This window comes from Salarias fasciatus, chromosome 18 (assembly GCF_902148845.1).
Source record: "Salarias fasciatus chromosome 18, fSalaFa1.1, whole genome shotgun sequence".
NCBI classification, from domain to species: Eukaryota; Metazoa; Chordata; class Actinopteri; order Blenniiformes; family Blenniidae; genus Salarias; species Salarias fasciatus.
This window is the reverse complement of record NC_043762.1, coordinates 29428308-29451471: the sequence shown is the minus strand read 5'-3', so window position 1 is coordinate 29451471 and position 23164 is coordinate 29428308. Positions and strand designations below refer to the sequence as shown.

The 23164-nt window shown below is 46.3% G+C and overlaps 1 protein-coding gene across 1 annotated transcript in view; it reads left to right on the top strand.

Annotated features, from left to right (window-relative positions):
- The window catches only part of myo10 (myosin X), an 88359-nt gene that overhangs the window by 53465 nt on the left and 11730 nt on the right, over nucleotides 1-23164 (top strand). The window contains 17 exon segments of the mRNA XM_030114890.1: nucleotides 1049-1183; nucleotides 1261-1385; nucleotides 1808-1821; nucleotides 1962-2046; nucleotides 2156-2259; nucleotides 2605-2734; nucleotides 3235-3353; nucleotides 4316-4462; nucleotides 4961-5061; nucleotides 5765-5831; nucleotides 6703-6795; nucleotides 7604-7672; nucleotides 7840-7922; nucleotides 8166-8274; nucleotides 9088-9168; nucleotides 18361-18485; nucleotides 18685-18799. Of these exon segments, the coding sequence (XP_029970750.1) occupies nucleotides 1049-1183; nucleotides 1261-1385; nucleotides 1808-1821; nucleotides 1962-2046; nucleotides 2156-2259; nucleotides 2605-2734; nucleotides 3235-3353; nucleotides 4316-4462; nucleotides 4961-5061; nucleotides 5765-5831; nucleotides 6703-6795; nucleotides 7604-7672; nucleotides 7840-7922; nucleotides 8166-8274; nucleotides 9088-9168; nucleotides 18361-18485; nucleotides 18685-18799 (1702 nt within the window).

The following is a 23164-nucleotide window of genomic DNA, read 5'->3' as shown; positions in this document are numbered from 1 at the left end:
ATCTCACAATCGAATGACCTTTAGATTCTTGTCAATTCTTTCAAATTCCAAGTACACAGTAAGATCTTAAGCCTCTCAAACTCTGATGTTCTATGTTCATCTCGGTAGGTGAGGCAAACCTAATCAAGGCCACATTTCAAGTATTTGAGAGATTTGACGGAAAGCCTGTTTGAAGGCTCAGCATCCTGCGTGAAGCTCTCAGCACGGTAAACACTCTCCAGAGTTAAAGCGCCTCAGATCCAGCGTGTAAACAAAGCATGTGATGCAGGAAACCCATAATTGCGGATTTAACTGCTGAAGCTTGTCAAGTGGTTCGAAATCCAAAATCGCAGCCGTCACTGCAGTGAGTGAATGTGTGTGTGTTGTGGAGCGTGTAGCGACGGCCTCGTGATGCTGCCTTTACAATGAAGAGGTCTTATTCCTTTCTGATGAAGTGCCTTACATGTTTCAGGCATACATTCTTGTTCCAACACATTACTCTGGATTCTTGGACCTGGTGTTGGTTCTCATTTGGGTTCTGTTAAAGATGCTGAGTGTCTGCTGGTGGTGTTCAGCCTCCTCTGACTGTCTCCAGTCTGCCATCTAGTGGATCAGGTGAAGCACATTTATCCACAGTATCTGCTTTCAGCTGAGTCTGTGCCAAATGTGACTCATTCCGGAGATGGGCATTAAATATGCAGCAGACATTTGTTCTAACTAATAACCTGAACTGTGCTGCCAGAGAATAAATTAGCCAGCCTGATTTGGACTGATAATTTCTGCAGAAAGGATTTCCAAGGTTAAAACATATTTAGTAGGCGTATTCATCCATCTTTTTGACCACTTCATCTGACGGTGCGTTTGAGGGACTGGAGCCAGTTCCAGCTGCTGAGGGCCGGGTGCAGCCTGGACCGGTCAGCAGAGGACAAACCGAGTCGCACTTTATTCAACAACTTCAAATTTCATGCAAAAAAAATGTCAGTAATGACAGCTTGAGTGTGATGCCCTCCTGTTGGGCCGTTCTTCAGATTTCCCATTGATCTCCTGGTTTTATTTCTGTCTGCCTCAGCGGGGAGAGTGGAGCTGGCAAAACGGAAAGCACCAAGCTGATCCTGAGGTTCCTGTCAGCCATGAGCCAGCACTCGCTGGAGATCTCGTCCAGGGACAAGACGTCGCACGTGGAGGAGGCGCTGCTGGAGAGCAGGTGACGGCTCGCTGTCGGTCAGCGTTTTAACGGTAAAGCTGTGAGCCCGGTGATCACCGTCCGTCCTCGCTCCGCAGCCCCATCATGGAGGCCTTTGGAAACGCCAAGACTGTCTACAACAACAACTCCAGCCGCTTCGGGAAGTTTGTCCAGCTGCATTTCAGCCAGAAGGGGAACATCGAGGGAGGCCGGATCGTTGACTGTATCCTCTGAAACACTCGGTGTGAGGCGGCCGAGGCTTTCTGGACCTGTGGCTTTTATTCTGAGGGTTATTTCCAAGTAGAAAGACGTTTGAAGGGTCGGAAAAACTGCTTTGAAGGGGAAATATGTGCAGAACAATGTGAGAAAGTAAGAAACGGTTAAAGCCCCACACTCATGATTAGAAGCAAACGTCCCTTAAAAAGCAAAATAGTTGCTTAAAATGTTCGACTTTTTAATGCTTTGGTCAAAATATTTAAGTTTTTTTCTTGTTCCATTCATTCTAAGCTCGTCGATGGCTTCCTGCTCTGGAAGTCTTATAGCTGTTTGTTCAAAAGAGGATCTTTTTGTTCATAGTTTTTCGTTGCTGTGATTTTATGCTGCCAGAACCGTTGTGTTCCTTGACAAACACCTTCCTGATCACAGACCTCTTAGAAAAGGTGAGCAGAATTTCTCCTCTTTAAACTTCTACCTCTGTTCAAACCTTTTTTAATGCATCCTTGGCATGTAACGTTGAGCATGAGCCTGATTGTTTTGATGTGAATGTGCATGTTTGACTGATTCTCCTCCTTGTTTTCAGAACCGAGTGGTCCGACAGAACCCCGGAGAGAGAAACTACCACATCTTCTACGCCATCCTAGCAGGAAGCAACAACCAGCAGAAAGGTCAGGAACATATCACCCGTGTTTAAAACCGATCCGTCAGTATTGTGATCTCAGGGTCTGCAGGATAGTTGTTCAAGGTTGTGATTATGTGTGAATGTTTGTCCTGCAGAGGCGTTTGGGTTAACTCATCCTGACAGCTATCACTACCTGAGGCAGTCCAGCTGCAGCGCCGACAAGACAATCAACGACAACGCCACTTTTCACGATGTTCTGGTACGCACCATGCCGAGGGTGTAAAAATATACTTTACATTCATAAACGCAGGCGGTGCATTTTCTGGTTTATCTGTTTGAATGCAAATCTAAATTACTGGAGCCGTAAAGTGAGGATTTCCCTTTGGTTGGGAATTTTAGGTCTGAGTCTTTCTCCATAGAAGTAAGGAAACAACTTGAAAATCCAGTTAATTGTGTTTTAATATGTAGAGGGAAGGCGAAAAATGTTTTCAAAATGAATATTCAGGTAAAGAACGGACATTAAAGAACAGAAAAACAGCAGCAGCATAAAAGTGCCATCTTTCTTGCCACCTCTGACTGTTTTCCTTCATGTTCTTGTTTCCAGAACGCCATGCGAACAATGCAGTTCACGGAGGAGAACATCGGCGAGATCCTGCGCCTCCTGGCCGGCATTCTCCACACAGGAAACATCGAGTTCATGACGGCCGGGGGGGCGCAGGTCTCCTCCAAATCAGGTGAGAGAGGTTCCCGTCACACCCGTTTGTTTTCCTTCTGGTCAAAGACTGTTTTAGCTGTTGGTTATGGAGAACGAAGAGCTGGTGAAGTCTCCCAGACTGCCTGGGTTTGGCCGCTTGGTTCACAGTTGAGTTCTGTTGTTTCTCAGTGAGGTGTTCACAGCAGGCCAGAGATCCAGGTCCACATTAATATTCTCCTGGGATGCTTCGCTTTGTGTTTCATCCGGACGTCAAGGTCGCTTTACCATCAGATGCAAATGTTGCGTGAGGGCCAAAGGTCACGCTTCGTAGACCGTGACGTGAATGAGAGCAGCTGCTTATCGGAGCAGAACGAAGGACGAAAAACACCATCGTCAAACTACTGTTGATCCAGTAAATTCATTTAGGGCTGAAATGAGAGTCAGTAATAGCAAAATATCCTCATGTTCGAAAACGTGCCTGAAGAAACCGTGTCATCTGTGAAACGCTGGACAATCAGGTTGTGTTCTCGATGTGTTCAGCTCTCACCCGCACCGCTGAGCTCCTGGGGCTGAACTCCGATCAGCTGGCCGAGGTTCTGACCCACCGCTCCATGATCCTCCGGGGCGAGGAGATCTCCACCCCGCTCACCGTGGAACAGGTGAGCCCGTTCTCCTCTCCTGCAGAGCAGCTCAGATCAGCTCAAACTGCAGCAACGTTGCTGTTGAAAAGCTCTTCGGTGTTTTTATCGTTCTCTCACTGCTGAGCTCCTGTTCCTGTGCCCAGCTCTATTTAGTGGAATTACAAAACATGTCAAATGTAGTTAGGAAACATGAAAATCCATTGCTTGGTCAGTGTGAGTTCAGGACATACAGCAGGAAAGCCGTTTCTCTCTCACCTCACACCAAATGAAAATATAGAAATGTAAAAGTGCCAGGAGTGTAATGCAAAGACGACGCTGGAGAGGAGCAGCAGGCAGAAGCAGCACAGATGGACTGGGTTCTGCTCGGTGTGCAAAACGGCTGAGGTGGGTTTTTTTTGTTAAAAAGCAGTGTGCTAGGGTCAGGGGTCAGGAGGAGCTCAGCCTCCAACAGTCTGGAAGGAGCTGCTGTGCAGAGCGTTACTTTCTCTGTTGGTCGGGGACTCGGAGGCTCATGTGAAGGTGAAGTGAAATCTTCCCGGCAGTGGGGTTGAGATCCTCTCATACTGGAGCTCCAAACCCCCCGATGTAACGTTTCCCGTGTTTTAGACCGTCGGATGTTGTGCACGACGAGCGAAAGGTGCTTTTGGCTTCAGTTCAGATTCATCACAGAGGGAACAATCAGTCTAATTTTAGCACCAACAAAGGCCTGTTTGTGGACGTTATTGTTGGAACAAAACAAACCCGGCTTCCTCGCCCGCCGCTGCTGTTGCCGTGCAGCGAATGAGGCTTCAGGAACTTCCCTCAGTCTGTAGGTAACTGGATTCAAGACGACATAACGTGTCTGTGTTTTAAATTAAGGACATTTTACGTTAAGAAGCCATTAAAACGGGCCACAGTGAGGCTAAAACATGCAACCAGTCATGCATTTCTGCTCATTTCTGTGTTCTGTAAGTCAGCCCTGATGCTCCTGTCCTCTGCAGGCGGTGGACTCCAGAGACTCCATGGCCATGGCACTTTATTCTCAGTGTTTCAACTGGATCATCCGCAAGCTCAACAACCGCATCAGGGGCAAGGAGGACTTCAAATCCATCAGCATCTTAGACATCTTCGGCTTCGAGAACTTCGAGGTGTGTTTTATTTACTCCAGAAGATTTTGAACGCTGAAGAACATCTATTACCAGTTGTTATTGTGAATGTAGCAAGACACACACACATTTAGACGGTGTGAGTAAATACCTGGAAAAGAAAACTCACAGGTACACTGAGAGAACATGCAAATCTCTGCACTAACGCCCCCAAGCCAGAACTTCAACTGAGAATATTCTGACCGTGAGGCGAGAGCATGACTCAGTGCCCCAGCATGGAAACCAAGACTGAATAATTGTCTTTGTAGCAATTTATATTTTTAAAAAAATCAAATAAATCCAACTGATTTCCCCCTCTGAAGCACTCAGATGAACTCAGAAGCACGACTTTGTGTTCCCCCTTTCCCTTGTATTTTAATCACATTTTAATTGTTAATAGCGAGGCGGCGTTTAGGCCCCGGGGCTTCATTGCTTTTCACTTCATTAACTCTGTGTCTGTGTTTTCTGTGACTAATATCTGCCTAATTTCGCTCCCCACAGGTCAACCGCTTCGAGCAGTTCAACATCAACTATGCAAACGAGAAGCTTCAGGAATATTTTAACAAGCACATCTTCTCCCTGGAGCAGCTTGAATACAACAAGTAGGTGGAGGTTGTTTTGTTCTCCCACCACTCTGCCGCGGTGCCGGGTTTTTAATACGCTTTGCTTTTTCTCAACTTTGCTTTGAAATAAGGAGAGTAACAGTTTGGTTTTTTCAAATTTTTGGGCTTTCCTGGAAAATAGTGGTTCAGATAAATACAATTATTTAAATTTTATGGACTTATTATTTCAACATGATCTAGGAGAAACTGAAATGAGAGCACTAGTGTTTGTGTTATTCCAGGCTTTGGTTTGTTTGTTCAAAATGTGATTTCATATCCTGAATTAAAAGACAGAAGACTGAGGCCGTCACACTGACCCTTCACGTTACACAAACCGTTTGAAATGTGTCCTTCTGAAGCCTGTGAGTCTGTGTTTGTCCTCTGGGTTTGTTTTCTGGGTTAAACAGTAAAACAGTGCCATGTGTGTGGACCTGCTAACCTGGAAGTCCGGATTGCACTGCTCCTGTGAACATGCCTCCAAAAACAACACGGAGAAATGAAACGTGCCTGCAGACATGAAATGCTCATTTGTATCACGATAACAATGTGATTGTGTTCAGTGGAGCGTTCTAGAGGAATTCATGAGTGCAGCATGTTCTCCTTTGATGAAACTCTGCTTTCAGGCCATTTTAAGATTGTTTAGTTGCTTTTCATTCTTTGTTTTCTCTTCCTAATTCTCCTTTTTCCCCACTGCTTGTTCCAGAGAAGGCCTGGTTTGGGTCGATATCGACTGGATGGACAATGGAGAGTGTCTGGATCTGATAGAGAAGGTATGCAGACGGTTTGATTCCTGCTGCTTCTCATTATGGTCAGAACAACAGTTCATGCTGTCGTAGGTAGACTTCAGAAATACTACTGTGGGATACATTAAAGCGAGGGTCGACCATCTTGGAAAACTAGCATGTATTGGAATGTAGCATCTCCCCAAGGCTCCGCCCAGCTCCCACCCCATTGGAGGAGCTCCCGTTGGCAGCGAACGCACTGGATGCTGAAGCGCCGCACGCACGGAGTTTGTGATCACCTCCAATGTTATTAACCTTTCTGACTGCCGCACACAACGCACATAGCAGCGCAGCGCGCCGCTCCACTTCCTTCTATTTTTCACGCGAGCCGCGAGCGCCGAGAGCGCCTTGGCAACGCGCTCTGAACCAGGGCCAGCGCACGCCATTGACATGTACTCGCAGGGGGCTGGTAGAACGGCGAAGGGATTTGATTGGTTCCTGAAGAGCGGTCCGCGCCTTACGATTGGTCGGAGTTTTTACACTCCTGTGGCCGCTACAGTGGTCAGATTTTTTCCGTCCACATAATGTATTGACTTCTCCCAGGGGGAAGGAGCATTTCACTCAGGATGACAAGAAGGGCTTGAAGAACAAGCTGGACAACATCGCCTACCCTAGCTTTAAAAAAAAAAGAAAAAGAGATTTCGATTGATGCTTCTTGAGTGATGGTTGCGCTGCGTTCCCATGGTTACCATCTTCCTCATATATTTTGAAATATTTATATGAAACTTTTCACACATAGTAGAAAGAACACGATATAAATCTCTGGTTTTTCATTTGAGTAGTGTGAAGTCGGGTGGCGAGGAGGGCGTCTCTCATCGCAGTAGCTGTGTCGATGCTCAACATGTCTGTGTTTTCACAGAAACTGGGTCTCCTGGCACTGATGAACGAGGAGAGCCACTTCCCCAAAGCCACCGACGGCACCCTGCTGGAGAAGCTGCACAGCCAGCACTCGGTACGAAGCCTTCATCGCCTTCGGACTTGTGCTGTGTGAAGCTGTTAGAATCTGCCTGGTGTCAGAATGAGTGAAATATGTTATCAATGAGCTGAAAGGGAGAACGGACTGGATCGAATGCAGAGTTGTTTTCAGTCCAGGCTCAGACTGATAAATCAACAATCAGCTTCTCTAGTGAGTCAGGTAACCCTGCGTGTTCCTGATGTGTCCATCTTTTTTCATTTAATCTGATATTAATCAAACATTCACATGATTTCACAGAGACTGAAGCACCTGGAGCCTCCTCTTGATAGTGTTTGATAGCATTTCTTGCTTTTCCAGCATTACTGGACCTCGACTGGAGATCTGTATTATGAAATATTAGGGTGACAGGGACCTGTGACCTTTGACCTCTATTAAAAACACACTGACTCTCTCTGTACCCAGATGATGGGAGTATGCTTCATCAAAGATGATCAGTGATTGAAGTGTAGCGTCCAGCAGAGGATTGATTCTGTTCACAAAGTCTTTCTGGCCGACATCCCTGAATCGCTCTCGCCGTTTTTATTGAGACAAATAGCTTGGAATGATTTCAATGTGGAAGAATTACATTTCTGTAACTACAAGCACTGCTTTTCTTTCTACTGCATCTTTGAATGCAGTGAATGGAGTAATGGCGGCTCAATATTTTGAATTTTTGACAACACGTCATATTTCCATCAGCTTGCTTCTTGTTCCGGGTTGTGAGTTCTCATCATATTGTTTTAAAGTTCATGTTTGTTTGGTAACATTCAAATGAGTACTGAGCATCTGACTTTCTGTGCTGCAGAAAAACCCTTTCTATGTGAAGCCGCGTGTTGCTGTGCACTACTTCGGCGTCAGGCACTATGCAGGAGAGGTAAGAGCTGTCTGCGTTCACGTGCACGGTTCTTTTGTTGAGAAGTGCTGTTTTATTCACAGGAGCAGATCTATTTATAGACGCCTCCCAGTGAAATCACTTCCAGGTGCTGCCTGCTCTGCATTGTTGTGCTCGCCTCTCTGACGCGCCCTTGTGGCTTGTTGCAGGTAGTGTACGACGTTCGGGGGATGCTGGAGAAGAACAGAGACACTTTCAGAGACGACATCCTCAACATGCTGAGGGAGAGCAGGTAGCAGCCAGTCCCATGGGTGGTGTTCACTGAGAACACTTCTGATCACACACCACAAAACATTTCCATGGTCTGAAAAGACAGCTTTAGCTCAGACATTCCACACTTACTTACACTCACTTCTTTATTCCTTTTTTAAGCCCATGCATATGAACTTATATATCAGAAGCATCAGTTCTGAAAGCTGCTTTATCCAGTTTGATGTTCAGGCACTGAGTTTTTTCCGGGTGTCGTGTTCGGCAGGCTGGACTTCGTCTATGATCTGTTCGAACACGTGTTGAGCCGCAACAAGCAGGACACGCTGAAGAGCACGTCCAAGCACCGACGGCCCACCGTCAGCTCGCAGTTCAAGGTAAGCCCCGAGTAAACCTGGGATTTACCGTCCACGCTCACACTTTCCATTTATGCTAAGTGAAGAAGCAATACACCAATATAGCAGCGAGTCAGAGACTTCTCTGAAAGCAGTAGAGGCGTTGTTATATTAGCTGTTGGATTAGATCATTTCCCGAAAGGCAGAAAACGGTTCATAACAGCTGCCTCGGTACTGTAAGTAAAGGGTAGAGGTTTTGTTTTTATTAGCATTTAAAGGCTGCAGTGTGAGTCGTAGCCGGAGTTCCTGCTGAATTATTAATGGTAACAGGCTGTATTACATATCAGAAGGATGCAATTTTAATAATGGCTTTTGTAGTTATTGTAGGGTTTTTTTTAGATAAAGCATAAGCAAATTACTATCATTAATAATAATATCCAAAACAAACACAGCCAGCACCACATCAACCCATAATGTCAAAAATGCAGCAAATAAGATGTGGAAAAAGTCAGAAAAATGTGATCAGGAAGAAATTAAGGTAGATAAATGTGATTAAATTAAAAATGAGTATGAGCAGAAGGAGTAGAATCACTAGTAGACATGATGAAAGTTGAATACAGGTGGTAGAAGAGCTTATGCTCATACAGTTTGCATGATAATGTCGTCGTTTCAATGGTTGCTTTAACAGAAACAGTTTTAGGTGGAACCTTCAGTTCCTTCCCTCCATATGGTAGTACTTTCTGCAGGATGTGAGTAATTCTGGCAAAGCGAGCAGCGACTGATAAAAGCAAAGCCCAGAGCAGAATTTAAAGAAGCGTGATGGAGGTGTTTGCATCTTCTTTTGCTCTCTTGCAGGGCTCTCTGCACTCCCTGATGGCGACTCTCAGCACCTCCAACCCGTTCTTCATCCGCTGCATCAAGCCAAACACACACAAGGTGAGCGCCGATCCCTGGAGCCCTCCGCCGGACCGGGGTCCGGCCTGCGCCGGCACAGCTTCTGTGGACTGTTCCTCATTTAGTAATCAAACAGTCCTCCCCCACCAAGCAGCGGCAGACAGGAATGAGAAGTGTCTCAACCCTCCGTTGACCTTTCACCCTGGGTTGCCTAGCAACAGGCTGCTGTAGCGGAGAATGCCAGGCTGATGTACACAAATGATGATGGGTGGGCTCACGAATTCCACCGTGACTCCGTTTTAATGAAAGAACAGCAGCTTTACATGAACGCGCTCAGATTTCACTCGTTACAGAGGGAGGCGTGAACCGCGGTCATCCTGGAAATGAAGCGGCGCCGACTCGGACCGGCAGCACGTTAACTGGTCGTTGGGTTTCTCACACTGATTTCTCAGATCACAAACCAGGTCAGCTGTCTGCCTCTTTGCCCCCCTCCTTCTCCGTCCTGCACCCCCCGCTGTGAGGCCAGCTTTCCACCGTCGAGGCGTGGCGATGGGCCACGCTCTCCTCGCGCTGCTCTCGTATTGACAGACTCGTTTGCGGGCGATTCCCCCTTCGTGTCTCTGTCAGGACGAGCCTGATCGCCGTGCTGGGTGGTTGCCGTCCGGCTGAGGCTGAAGCCAGAACATTGATTGCTGATGTCAGGACGTATTGATGGTTTTTTACATAAGAAAATCTTCCTGTTAGTCGGCTGTGAGGCAGAAACTGACCGATGGGTTATCATTCTGGTTGGCAGCAGCTCACTGGGGATGTTCTGCGTTTGGTAACACAGAAAACAATCAATGATTCCAATTAATTTCCCTTTTTCTGAGTATATTTTCTATATTTTCTACAGAATATATAATACACTGTATATATACTACTCTGGAATATTAATGACTTTTCATATTTTCAGTATTGTTTCAGCCTCTAATTCTTTCAGCCCAGCAGACATGCATTATGTTTTATACACCGTGAAATATTCTCCACACACAGAAGGTGGCTGACAGGATTAAAGTGAAGCTATAACCCCTTTAAGGAGCTGACATGAGTTAAATAAGGTCATCAATCATGGCTGATCTGTAAATTTCACCTGAAATTTTAGGGCTATATTAGAAATTTAACGTACCAACAAGCTGCTGCCTCAAAATCCACACTGATCCAGTTTTTTTCTCAGTGCCTTTAATCATCATAAAAATAAGAAGTCAAAGGAAAAAAAGTGAAAATCATCATAGGTAGATGGCGTATTTCGCCTCCACATGAGGTTTACAATAAATTGCTCTCAGAGTACCGGCAGTATTTTGTATGGATGTGTGTGTTTATTCAATAATATCACATTTATTTGGACATAAAAGAAGCTGGGAGCTCCAGCGGCTGCATCCGCTGTGTGACGGAACAGAAAACGATCCACGAAGCTGCCGCTGAACAGTCCAGCAATCTGTGAATAGATATCTCTGCCTTCTACCCTCTGCACCGCTGCATGCAGTCCTGCCAGGGCCACATCAACACTGCAGTTTGAGTTTCATGCCAGTGAGGCGCTGTGAGTGGAGGAGGCCATTAACTCTGGTCGTTACGTTCACTCCGATGGCGGCGGCGGCGGCCGCGCTCTGATGCAAACGCTTTTTCTGTCCACCTCTGGCGTGGACAGCTGTGGACTCTGTGACGCAGGTCCAACACGTCTCTGCCGTCACTGTGAGGAGGTCCGTGGTCCAGGATGCACACTCACAGACAGAGGGCCCCTCTGTTTGACACACACTGTGTGTGTGTGTGTGTGTGTGTGTGTGTGTGTGTGCGTTTCCCCGGGTATAAAGAGGGTGTGGTGTCTTCTATTTGCACTTCAGAAGTTTGAATGTCTAAAGCTTTGCATGTGTTTGTGAATCATTTTTTTCCTAAGATTAGAACCTTCTTATTTGAACAGATTTCTTCCCGAGCTGTCAGGAGTCTTTTTCTCCTGTTCTCTTGTTTTTGACCACATTTTACTCAGCAGTGGTTTGAGACAAAAAAACAACCTTCACATATTTCATAGAAGTGAGATTGGGAAAAAGCCTTTCTGTCACTGATCATTGAAGAAAATGAAAGATGGATATTTTGAATTTTCCTTCTTTTCGTGCCCAGATTGGACAACAAGTCGTAAATAAGTGCCTAAATTGTAAAACAGTCATATTCTCTATGTCTAATGTTTTCAGTGTGTTCTTCAGTGTTAGAGATTTATCTTAAATAGTCAAGGTTGTATATTTGTCCAGTCTGCCTTGTTAGTTATCATGTTATCAGTATTTTGCCGAATTTTACAGCAAAGTACAGATTTGTGGACATACATAGATATCCAGTGTGGTTTTCTCAAACGGGCATACTTTGTTTAAATAAACAAAACTTTCTGAAGAGGCAGGTTGATCGAGATGTGTGGTTAAAGGGAACATGAGCAGATCAGAGGCTTCAGGACAGTCACTGATAGTTCTTCAAGTGAAGCTTTTAGGGAGGAAGCCTGAAAGACAGGGCCGGTGTTGAATGGATGCGTGGATGTAGGGATGGACGTCCTCTGGGAGACCAGCTGGACAGCCAGCGTGTCTTTATGGGGCGAAACGCCTCCGGCTGCTCTGCTCTTCATATCCAGTGTTAAACAAGGCTGCCTGATGACTTCTGAGTGGAGCTTAATGTAGTCGGGGGGACGGCGGGGAGGCGTCCCCGGGGGACACCGCACGTGGCCCCTAAAAGCCCCCGAGAGGCGTCCCTGTCATCTGCCTGTTTGACTGAGCAGGTGTCAGATGAGAGGGCAGGCTTGTGAGGCTGGATGAGCCTTCGTGTGCACGGCGGTGCAAATTAAACCTGTAAAACAAGGAATGTTTGCTTCTGCAAACACAGGGTGGGTTTGTGTCTAAAATCTGCTGGATTTCAGTGTTTGAATCGTTGAGGTGACTGAATGACGGGTTAACTCAGAGCTATTTTTAAGTCCTCTGATATAACGTTGTGTTTAAAAAGCTCATGGGGCTGCTGCGGGTAAGTGGAGTCACTGTGGAAATATCAATATATTGAAAATACTACATAATAGCATGTGCTGTTCACTTTGATTGCTGCCAGGATGTACGTAAACACACACACACACACACACACACACACACACACACACACACACACACACACGTGTTTGTAGTGTACTGTGTCTGATCGGACACATGCCTCAGACGCAGCAGCCGTACTGTGAAATCACTGACTGTAATACGATGTTTAGACGCGTTCAGAGTATTCAGATATTCAGTAATCCTGCCACGGTGCTCGTTTTATTTTCAATCACATTGATTTGCGTTTACACATTATCTGCTCCTGGTTCACTGATGGATGCCACGATCCCTTGGGCTGAAGTTCACTTGCACGCCGTAGCTTTTGGGACCATATTGATCAAAGTCACCCAGTTCTTTTAGGTCATGGACCTGATTTTGCTCCAGCGGCTTTTACTCTGGAATTACAGTCACCGTGTTAGTTACAGAGATGGGGACTGACTTCCCAAATATCCTTGAGATTTTAAATCATAGTCTCGTGTCTCCCAAGAAAGTATATTTGTCTCCTAAGTTAGATAAATCCAAATATATCCTCTCAGTGTTTTGTGTGGATTGAGTGAAGTGAGCAGGGGCGAGCGTCACGGCGGACCGACAGAAGGAAAGCAGCAGGAATGAGAGTTCCGGTTTACAGGAGCGTGGTGACGCCTGCTCTGATGTCGAGTTCGGAGAGACTGGCAGCGTCTCAGAGACAGGAGGCCGAGCTGGAGGAGGCAGCGATGAAGATGCTGAGATTGTCCCTGGCAGAGAGCAGGACGGACAGGATTAGAAATGAAGCGATCGGGTGGAGCTCGGTAGAGATAAAGCCCAGACGAGACTGGACATGTGCTGAGGAGAGATAGCGGAGAACAAATGTTGAAGATGGAGGAGGAGAAGTGGAAGACCTCGGGGGGGAAATCATGCTCGGAGTGAAGGAGGGTTTGGAAACGGTTCAGGAAGTGGTGGGACGGGTGCAGATGGGCCGCCGTGTCAGCCTCAGAGGGGAGCAGCCAACACCGGCCAGCAGGACGACACTTCAGCCGTCTCTGTTTTCATGAATGGACTGAGCTGCCAGGTCTTTCAGTCTTACCCCTAAAGTATATAAAGTCAAAACACACATCTTTCACCCATGTTTTTATGGTTTGTAAGATTGCCTCCTGAGCTGATGGTAGTCAACAGTGGGACGAAGGGAGCTTTTTACACGCATCTTCCGTCTTCGTCCGTCTGCATTTCACACTCGGTCGCTCATGAAATGCCGTCTTCCTCATCATTTACACTCATCAGACTCGGTCACGCGTCGCCGCAGCAGCCTCACTCATCTGCAGGCGGCACGATGGAGAGCGAGCTCCTGTTTGTGTTTTGACTGTATTAACAGCTGATAGTGGAGGCCGCAGACACTTTATTGAGTTTATTGATTTTTTCTTTTCATCCAGAATGCTCCTGGATTGGTTAAATATGTGTTTCTATGCCACTGTCAAAACGAACATGATCCACAGTATCTCTGGTTGTTGTCGGAGCTCAGTCTAAACGCTGAAATGTCTTAAAGTCAGTAGTTGTGTCTGATTTCTTGGGATCGGCTGTCTCTCGGTCTTCTGAAAGTGATCACTCAAAGCATCTTTGTGTGCTGTGAGCTGGGGAGGACAGTGTTAATCTGCACAGGGCAAATATAGAGGCAAATCCCTCAACATGAAATCATACATGAAACTATGATTAGCTATGTATGTGGAAATTCTGGATTAAAATGTGAAAAGATATTGACCAAGATTTTAATAGATGCAAATCACTCAAAAGTGTTGCCTTACACTAATTTTAGAACTTGGCTTTCGGTCATGTTAATGCACCCAAATGGAAATGCAATAACAGCAAATGTTTAATTTGCAAATTTGGCAAATAAATCTGAGGAAAAATCAAATATACACCAAGTATAAAAGTGATCAGACGGCATACATATTCAGTTACATTTTCCTGCGTATTGCATGCGTGAAGGAAGGGAAATACTTGTTTACGCAGCAAAGTCTAGAATAGCCACACGATGCAGCAAGATGAATGCATCAGCGCCACACTCCAGTTTTGGCCTAAACAATCCCTAAATGTGAATTTTCTCAGCTCCATTGTTAAGATAAACCGAGGTCCGAAGCCTCGGCCTCGGACTGTGATGTTCGTGTCTCTGGTGTCGTTTCGCGTCGCTGTTCTCCACCTTCAGTCCAGCTGCGCCGGTTTGAGGCGGCGCTCCGTCGAGCGGACTGAGAAGTCAACGCGGCGTTTGAATGTAAACAGCCGGCTCCCTTTCACACACGCTCCGCCAGGCCCTACAAGTGGCCCGCACAAATTAGCCTCAGCAGGAGATGCATCGCCATGGCAACCGCGGCCCTCCCTCCCGGCGCAGAAAGGGGAGTGGAGTTCTGGGTTTGAAAGCCTTTGTTTGACGCTGTGGTTGGCGGAGTGTGTGTGCGAGTGTGTGTCTTCCGAGATGGGCAGTGTGTCGCGGAGGGAGACGCTCTGAGACACATCGCGCTTTTTATCATCTTTGTATGGAAGTTTTCTTTCACCGGCCTCGGATCTGAATAAACCCAGGGAGGGTCCGGAGCGGGCGTCTCTAATGCAAGGTGAGACCTGATGCGTGTGTTTTGAATGGAAGGCGGCGTCGGCGAGTGCACGCTTGTTGCTCATGGATTTAAAGTCCAGTGGTTTTCACCACTGTGGCGTCAGGAGAGGAGCAGAGTTTTGTTTTAGTAGCAGCTTTGTCTGCAAGCATTTAGGTTTGGTTTTGTTTTAAATTTCTCTTTTGCAGACGAAAGTCAAATTACTTTTTAGTGGAAAACTGTCAGACACAATGAAATTTATTTGCAAAAAAAGTAAGAAGATTTATGCACGAATGTTTTAACATCTAAACATTTTAAATCATCGTATTATCAAACCTGACTGCTTTAGAAGTGATCAAGAGCAATCTGAAGCAATATTAGTCATGCTTTTTTCTTTTTGTTTCTATATATCTCTAGAATTGTGAGTGCGAGATGAATGTAAAGTCTCTGTGATATTTCTATTATCACACTATTGCAGCTAAAAGCTTTCAGTACCAAAGGGAGGAAATATGATGCTTAAGGTGGAACACTGCTTTATGGGTGCTTGATGCTTTGAGTTTGAATGAACAGTGAATACACTGAGATAATGACATGACGATAAACAAAATATTTAATGGAAATGACAAGTTTTCTTCCTGATTTTTCATTTAGATCTGATATTTTGACATATGATTGCTCAGAAGATGTGTTTTCTGAGCTGAGCTGCACCACCTCTGCAGTTCTCCCAGTGTGCCATTGATCTCTCCAACTAATCCAAACCCACAGGAACCCCTCTTCAGCCTGGCTCAGCTCTAAATCCAGCGGTCGGGGATTTAGCTTGGATTTATGTCCACCTATGAGCAGAAACATTATCGCTAGGATCCTTGAAGACTGTGCGGAGGAGCTCCAGCTGAGCGGAGAGTGGTAATCCCCGCTGGGTCGCCCCGGCAGGCGGACGCTCCGAAGCAACAGGAGTCCTGACAAAGAGGCACTGAGGATCCCAATCACTCAGTCCTGGTTAGAGCAGCTGGAATGTTGATCCTTACATTGATGGAAAGTCTTCCAGTGTGTGCAGGGGTTTTTGGGGGTTTCTTTAGGTTAAACACTGACTTGGTACTTTTTGTGGAAATGACTGCTGTTAAATGAAGTATCGATCAGGAAAGACTAGCAGGGGTTGAGTTTCAGAAGCTGGAAGAATGTTTAGAGGATTCCATGTGGTTCTAGAGATCTGTACAAGATTGGAACCTTTTTTTTAATCCCCAACATTAAAAATGTGCGTCCAATGCGTGACTTTAAGGAGCAGAAACAGTTGCGTCATGCACACTGCGAATCCCTGGTGCTGAAAGGAGGGACGGCTCTTTCTGTGCTCGGTTGTCTTTCCGTGTTTGCCTTTTCAACTCCTGCCGCTTCCCAATCCCCTCGGGGGCGAGCCGTCACGCCCCCGTTTGTCCCGCTGAATGCTCCGGGCTCCCGGTCTTTAGGCCGCATTCACACCGAATCGGGCAATGCAGTGAAAATTGACAGGCCTCCATTCATTGAAATGTGGGCAGTGTGTTTGGCTGTATGGAAGAGAATCCCAGCAGAAGAGACTGAACCAGAATTAGTTTTTGTGACAACAGAACTCAACCTCACAAAGTAAAAGAAAAAAAAAAAATCAAACCGTTGATGTGTGGCTTTGTGGCGATCTGTTGTTCAATCAGCAGGATGGGAAGGAGAACGAGCCAAACCTGCCCCACCTGGCCCTGCATGGCCGCCTCCGTGTGGACTGAGGAGTGTTGAAGTTGGCAGGACTTGGTCTTGCAGCGGCGTTCTGACACCTCCACACACACATCGCTGCAGGGGGGCGCTCCGCTCGCTCCACTGGAGCCAAATCATCCAGTTTACCCCTCAAACTGCTGCCCTGCGCCTGAGGAGGCGTGATAAGCTTTATCTGCCTGCAGAAGCCACGATACCGCATGGTCGCTCAGAATAAATGCATTTAGACTCTAGTCATTGTATGTCTGGAGCATTTGTTGTTTCCAGCTTTGTGATCTCCTCGAGTCAAACACTCAACTAAAATGTTAAATTTTATTTGATAATCACTTGTTTTTCTTTTCCCCATTGGAACTTTAACACACATGAAAAAATGAATTCAAAAATAATCTTTAAAACATACCCATACTTTGACGATGTGGTTTATTTTTTTATGTAAAATGAAAAATGCCCCTCCTCTGTGAGAGCTGATTTCATGTGTCACTTCCTTCTGCTTCCTGCCAGTCACCCATGATGCCTTTCTCTCTGCCAGGGGGCAGTTCAGTTCTTCACCTTCACTCTCCTTTTCTGCTGATTTATTTCTTTCAGCACTAAACCCACTGAGCATAAAAGACAAAACGAACATTTTCTAAAGGGGAAAGTGTCATGCTCGGAGTAAATGACTCTTTGTCTGCAGATGTTTTTAAGCTGACCAGAGAAAAGAGCGGCGGCGGCGGCGGCGCATTGACACAGTGTGAGACTCAGACAGGAGAGTAGCAGCTTCATTCAGGAAGTTGATCAGGGAACTGTGTGGACTTTGGAGGCTTCTCCTGGTGTCTGGCTTCCCAGAGGCGGCCAAGAACCGAGCGAAAAGAGCAAACGACAGGGATGGGGGGGGGGAGAGGGGGCGGAGACAAAGCCAGGAGGCAGAGGGAAGCTGGGCTTCTGACACCGCTCGGCTTTGTATGGCGCTGGCCGGCCGTATGCAAATGGGAGTTATGCTAATGGCGAGGAACTCTGGCAGTTAAAGGGCGCCATTCAATCAGTCGGTGGAGATCTGCTGGTGAATCGGCCTCCCTTCATCTCGCCAGTTCAGATTGGCCATCAGCGGGCGATCGGGGGCAACGGACGGCGAATAAAGGGGGCATTACTCCCGAGCATGAAAGCACCCTCTTATTTTGAGCACCCCGTACCGCCCACCGGGGTCACGGGGTGAGACGCTGCTGAATGCACTCCGTCACTGATAACGGTCGCTCCAGTATGGTTTTTGAGGGAGGGGCTTTGATTTGTCGCTGGACGCTGCCGCTCCACGTATTTCCCTCACCGAGCTGACAGATGTGAATGAGTGGTAAGCAGTGTGTGTGTGTGTGGGGGGGGGGGGGGGGGGGGGGGGGGGGGGGGGGCTTTAAAGAGCCGCAGCTTCATGTGCTTTACGTACAGACGTCAGCATGTGGTGAGATGCTCTTTTTGCTGACAGTTTAGCTTCCTTCAGCATGTTTTCCCCCTGTGGCAGTTTAATGTTCCAGCTGTGGGAAAAGGAAAATAAATAAATAAAATTCACTTGCAGCTCATTTTACAAGAAGAGCTCATTTTGGGCTCAAGTTTACAGATGAGCCACACTGACTTTGTGTTTAAACATATAATCTTGTTCTTACTTTGGGATGAAATAAAGAGGCAGGAAGAGGAAGCCTTCTTTATCTGTTCAGCCTCAGCTGAGGAAACACCGTCCACCAGAAACTGTGCTTCTGCTTTATCCTCTGCAGCTCAGCAAATGAACTGTTTAACACAGTAAAATAAGATGATTTATTTCTTTAATTTATGTTTTGACTTGAATTGGGCGTTAGTTGGCTTTAATGTGAGTTTTTGCTGTGTTTCAGATGCCTGACCACTTTGACCAGACGGTGGTTCTGAACCAGCTCAGGTACTCTGGCATGTTGGAGACGGTGAAAATTCGACGCACAGGCTTCCCGGTTCGAAGACCTTTCCAGGAGTTCTGCGTCAGGTTTGTGCTGCTCTCACATCCACTGACAAACGTTTTGAGAATTCCTCAAGCCAATGTACAGATTATGGGCTCCTCTTCTTAAAAGTTCATAAAAACATGAATGGTATTCCCGGAATCTCACACGTCGCCCTGAAACAAACAGAAAAACGTGTTGACGCTTCCTCGGCCGCTCATCCTTCCTCCTGCATGTCCTCCTCAGATACAAGGTGCTGATGCGCGGCGTCCTGGTGCCAGGTGACCCCCGGAGCAGCTGCCTCCAGCTGCTGCAGATGTTTGACAGCAGCAGTGCAGAGTGGCAGATGGGGAAGACCAAGGTGAGAGACGCCTTCCTTGGTTTTATAGACACACTCACTATTGATCACTTCTGTTTTTTCCTGTTTTTCTAATCTTTGCCAGTCTGCCTACTTTCCTTTTGACCTCAGAGATGCAAAAAGCTGATTTCCAGCAAATAGAAGTTGATTAAAGGGCGAAGCCAGACTGAAGGGATTCAATTTCTGTTCTATGTATAGCATCATGTCTTGACTTCGATCTGTCTGCTGGCATCTTTCTTCTAGTGGACTCAACATGGACCCGCAGCACTTACTGCTCTCATTACCTTTAATTACATTTGATGAGTTTGTCGTATGAACTAGACGCACAATACTGGATAAGAATAGTTTGAGGGACTGACTGTAGGGTTGTGTGCTGTGATGTTGAAGCTTGACAGGGTAAAATAAAGAACAAGCTATTAATCAAACAAAGACTTGACAAATAAATTATAAAAATGATAAACATGAGTCCTATGAATGCATTGCTCTATGCAGTAAATGAATTACCGCACTCAGCTCGAAGCACTTGCAGAAAGTCATGAGATAAAATATTTTGAACAAATTCAGAAATCTACCTCACAGTATGTTTTTTTTTTTTTTATGATTTAAAAACTGCTGAAGACGGAGAATTCTTAGAGCCTTTCCTGAGAGATTTGCATTTCCTGTCAGTCAGCAGTGAAACACATCCCTCTGGCTCGGTTTCATTCAGTATAATTGACTTTTTCCTGTCAGACCGGGAGCTCCTGAGCGCCCGGCCGTCCTCTGCCTCTGGCTCTGCTGGATCTGTGTTCTTCCTGTCAACTCAGGATGTGATTGGACGCAGACTCCACCGCTGGGACTGCCAATCCGTTCTGGCCGCGCTCTCCTCCCCTCAGGGCTTCGTTTGCCCTGATGCATCTTACAAATTCTGCTCGGCAAATCCAGAGTCAAGCCTCTACCTGTGTGTGCGTGTGCGCGTGTGCGTGCGTGTGCGAATAATGGCGGTCCAGAGCACCCAACGTATGGCCTCCAACAGTTATTGGATCCACTCTTGCGTGTGTTTTCGGTCTGTCGCTCTCTGCTTCTACTACATCAGATCAAGAGGTGTGTGTGTGTGTGTGTGTGTGTGTGTGTGTGTGTGTGTGTGTGTGTGTGTGTGTGTGTGTGTGTGTGTGTGTGTGTGTGTGTGTGTGTGTGTGTGTGTGTGTGTGTGTGTGTGTGTGTGTGTGTGTGTGTGTGTGTGTGTGTGTGTGTGTGTGTGTGTGTGTGTGTGTGTGTGTGTGTGTGTGTGTGTGTGTGTGTGTACTTGCCTAGGGGAAAATGACAGATGGGGGATATAGATCCCTCATCACAGCATGACTGTGTGATGCTACAGGAGGTGACAGCGGTACCAGTGGAGAATATGAGTGTGTGTGTGTGTGGTGGTGGGGTGGGGGGGCGGGTGGATGGACGGATGAGTGGTCATTAGTATGTGTACCTCGTTTGTGCAGCACCAACAATAGCACCAGAAACTGAATTACCTGTGGGCAGCAGGGCGCCGAGGTGTCAGGCTAATTATAAAGCATGATGGGAAAAAAGATTGTAGTTTTCATTTTGGATTTCTTTCCTTAATCTCTCTGCACGTGAAATGCCAGAATGGAGAACTGGCCACAGAAACACCTCCGGCAGAGGCTGACGGCCCCTGCTCCGTAGAGAACGTGAGCCTCATTACTGGGTTTAATTCGGTTTTCTGTATGCAGCAGCGGTTTGTCATATCTGGAAAATGATGATTTAAAAAAAATCTGAACTGTCACAGAAACCCCAGGAGTTTTGTGTCTGCGTCCCTTGAGAAAACACAACATGGAAAATGAAATTGTGATTCAGTAAACACAGATCAAACGTCTGACTGACAGGAAAGAAAACACTTGTTGGTAAATCAGATCCACCTCTTTACCTCACATGCTTGTTTTTAGACTCACTGCAGGAACCAGGAAAAATCCAACACTCGTCTGTAGCAGGGCTTGTAATTCTGTTCTTAGCTGTAGCAATTTAGCCCTGAAACATTGGAGAAAATAAAGGACTAATAAAAGCTACTTAAAAATAAGATTTAAAACAAATCTAATTAAATGAATTGTTTTAATTTACATCACGTGGGCACAGAATTTCATATTATAATCACTTCTGTGATTTGCAGGAGATTTTTATTGTATCACAACATGTCTCTGACCTCTCAGGCTGCAGGGTCAAACATTAAGAAACCACAGCAGGCGCACAGGGCAGGCCTCTTGTTTTCATGACAGTATACTGTAGTTCCAGGATTGTTTTCCATGTATGCATTTGGCTCAGTTGTCTTCAGATCAGTAGACCACCCCAGTGCAAATAATAATGGAGACTGGGTAACAAACCTCTGATTAAAAGGTGCTTCGTGCAAGATGTGCATGAGTCAGAATTAATCTACAGAATTCAGAAATAATACAACAGTCCTGATGTCGTCTCATATGAATGAATCTGAGTGAATCTACCAAATCAAAAGCTCAAAAGAAGAGGAGGAGACACACAAGAATGGAAAGAGGCTGTGATGAACTGGTTTATTTACCGACTGGTTCCAGTCTGGACCAGGTCCAACCAGAGACGAGAGACCAGGCTGCGAGCCAAAGTGTAGACTTTGGCTTTGACTTTGTTAACATGACCCAACTTCTCCTCTGCAGCGAACAATGTCAGGATTTACATTTACAAAGTGTCACTTCAAAGAGATAACAGACCTCTAAACACCCCAGATGAATCTGAAAAACCCTAAAGAGTATCACTCAGCTGTTCGACCATTTATCAGCATGATGATACTCCTTCAGCGCTGAGCTCTGTTTAAATCCCTCAAAGTGTTTTACTGTGAAGAAGTTTAACAGAGCTGAATAAACTTGCTCCAGAAGTGCTCTTCAAGTGCACTTCCAGGTCCTTTTGAGCTCATAACCGTGATTAGTTTCCAGGATATTCCTAAAAAAAATAGAAAGCTGGTCCGTCTTCATTGTTTTCCTTGGACCAGTAATTATATGACTGGAGCAAAATGAGTTTTCAGAGCTTTCTGAAACAGTCGATATGAAAACCCGTCCTGAACCACGGAGCCGCCGCTGCTGCTGCTTGTAAACTTTTTAATCAATGACTGTCCCTCAGAGGGACGCTGGCTTTGTCCCGCTGCCTCTCGCAGTGAGATTTACATCTGTAGCCTCCGGCGGCCTTTCATTTGGCACATGTCCGCGCTTTTGTCTTGGAGTTTTTGCTTTGTGTTTCTCTTAAAGCCTCAGACTTAATTTCCTGGAAGTGATGCGGTGCCGCCCGCTCCTCCCGGGGTTCTGACGTCTCGGCGGGCCTGACCCGGGACGGCGGGCGGCGCTCCCTCAAGGCCCCGGCGGCGAGAATCAGAACGACGCCGGGCTTAGCAAGGCCTTTGTTGCACTAATTAGCATAGTAATGATTGGAAAGGATTAGGCGTTCAATTCATTGGGATGCAAATGTGTGCACTGGAACACGAGGCTGCACTTCTCCAGTGTGCAGAAGCCTCGTTCAGAGTTGTTTGATGAAGTGAAGGTGAGATTCATGCCTCTCACCAGCGTGCCAGTGTGCATCGGCATTATTTCCTGCTCCTCTCCAGATTTTATTGCACTTTTATGGTGCTGTATTTGTATCTGAATTGAAATGAATAAGGATAAGATTGCTCTAAAGACGCTCATCATAGAAGTGTAATTCCATTTAAAAGTTAAAGAGCGACCTTTAATCCTAAAGTGAACGACCTGCCTATGTTGTGTGTGCGTGCATTTGATTGGCTTTTCCTGCTTAATTAACCTGCTTTCAAATGTCTGAATCACACACACGACTTTACGTTTCCCCCTAAAATCTCCTTAGAGCTCCACGAGCACACACACACCCATGCACAACACATCATTTAACAGGAGGAAGGGAATGTGTGCTCTTAACCCCCACAGCTCGGTGATATTCCCCGCCGCCTCAGCCGCCCGAGCACGCAGCCCATATCTCATTTTCCTCCCTGCCCTAATCGGATTAACCCCCGGCGGCCCTCGTGGCTCGCAGCTCGGCTCCTGCAGCAGGCAGCTGCACTCAGTGCCTGTAAGACGGGTCTTTTCACACCGAGATGTGGGCGAAATCACTCACGGCGGTAATCTGCCGTCTTTAGCGGCGTGAACAAAAGGGGAGGAGGATCCGGATTTGATTTGTGTCGCCGGCTTTGTTGGGCTCCGCTGTTCTTCTGGAAAGGAGTGTCTGTTAAATAATGATGCTATAGAAAGAAGAAACAAGCCGTGTCTTTTTAATTCTGTCCACTTGTAAATCTTTTATTCATAATGTGCTTGTAATGCTGCACATGTAACGGGCGCACTGTGTTAAGCGGACTCTTTGTTGCTT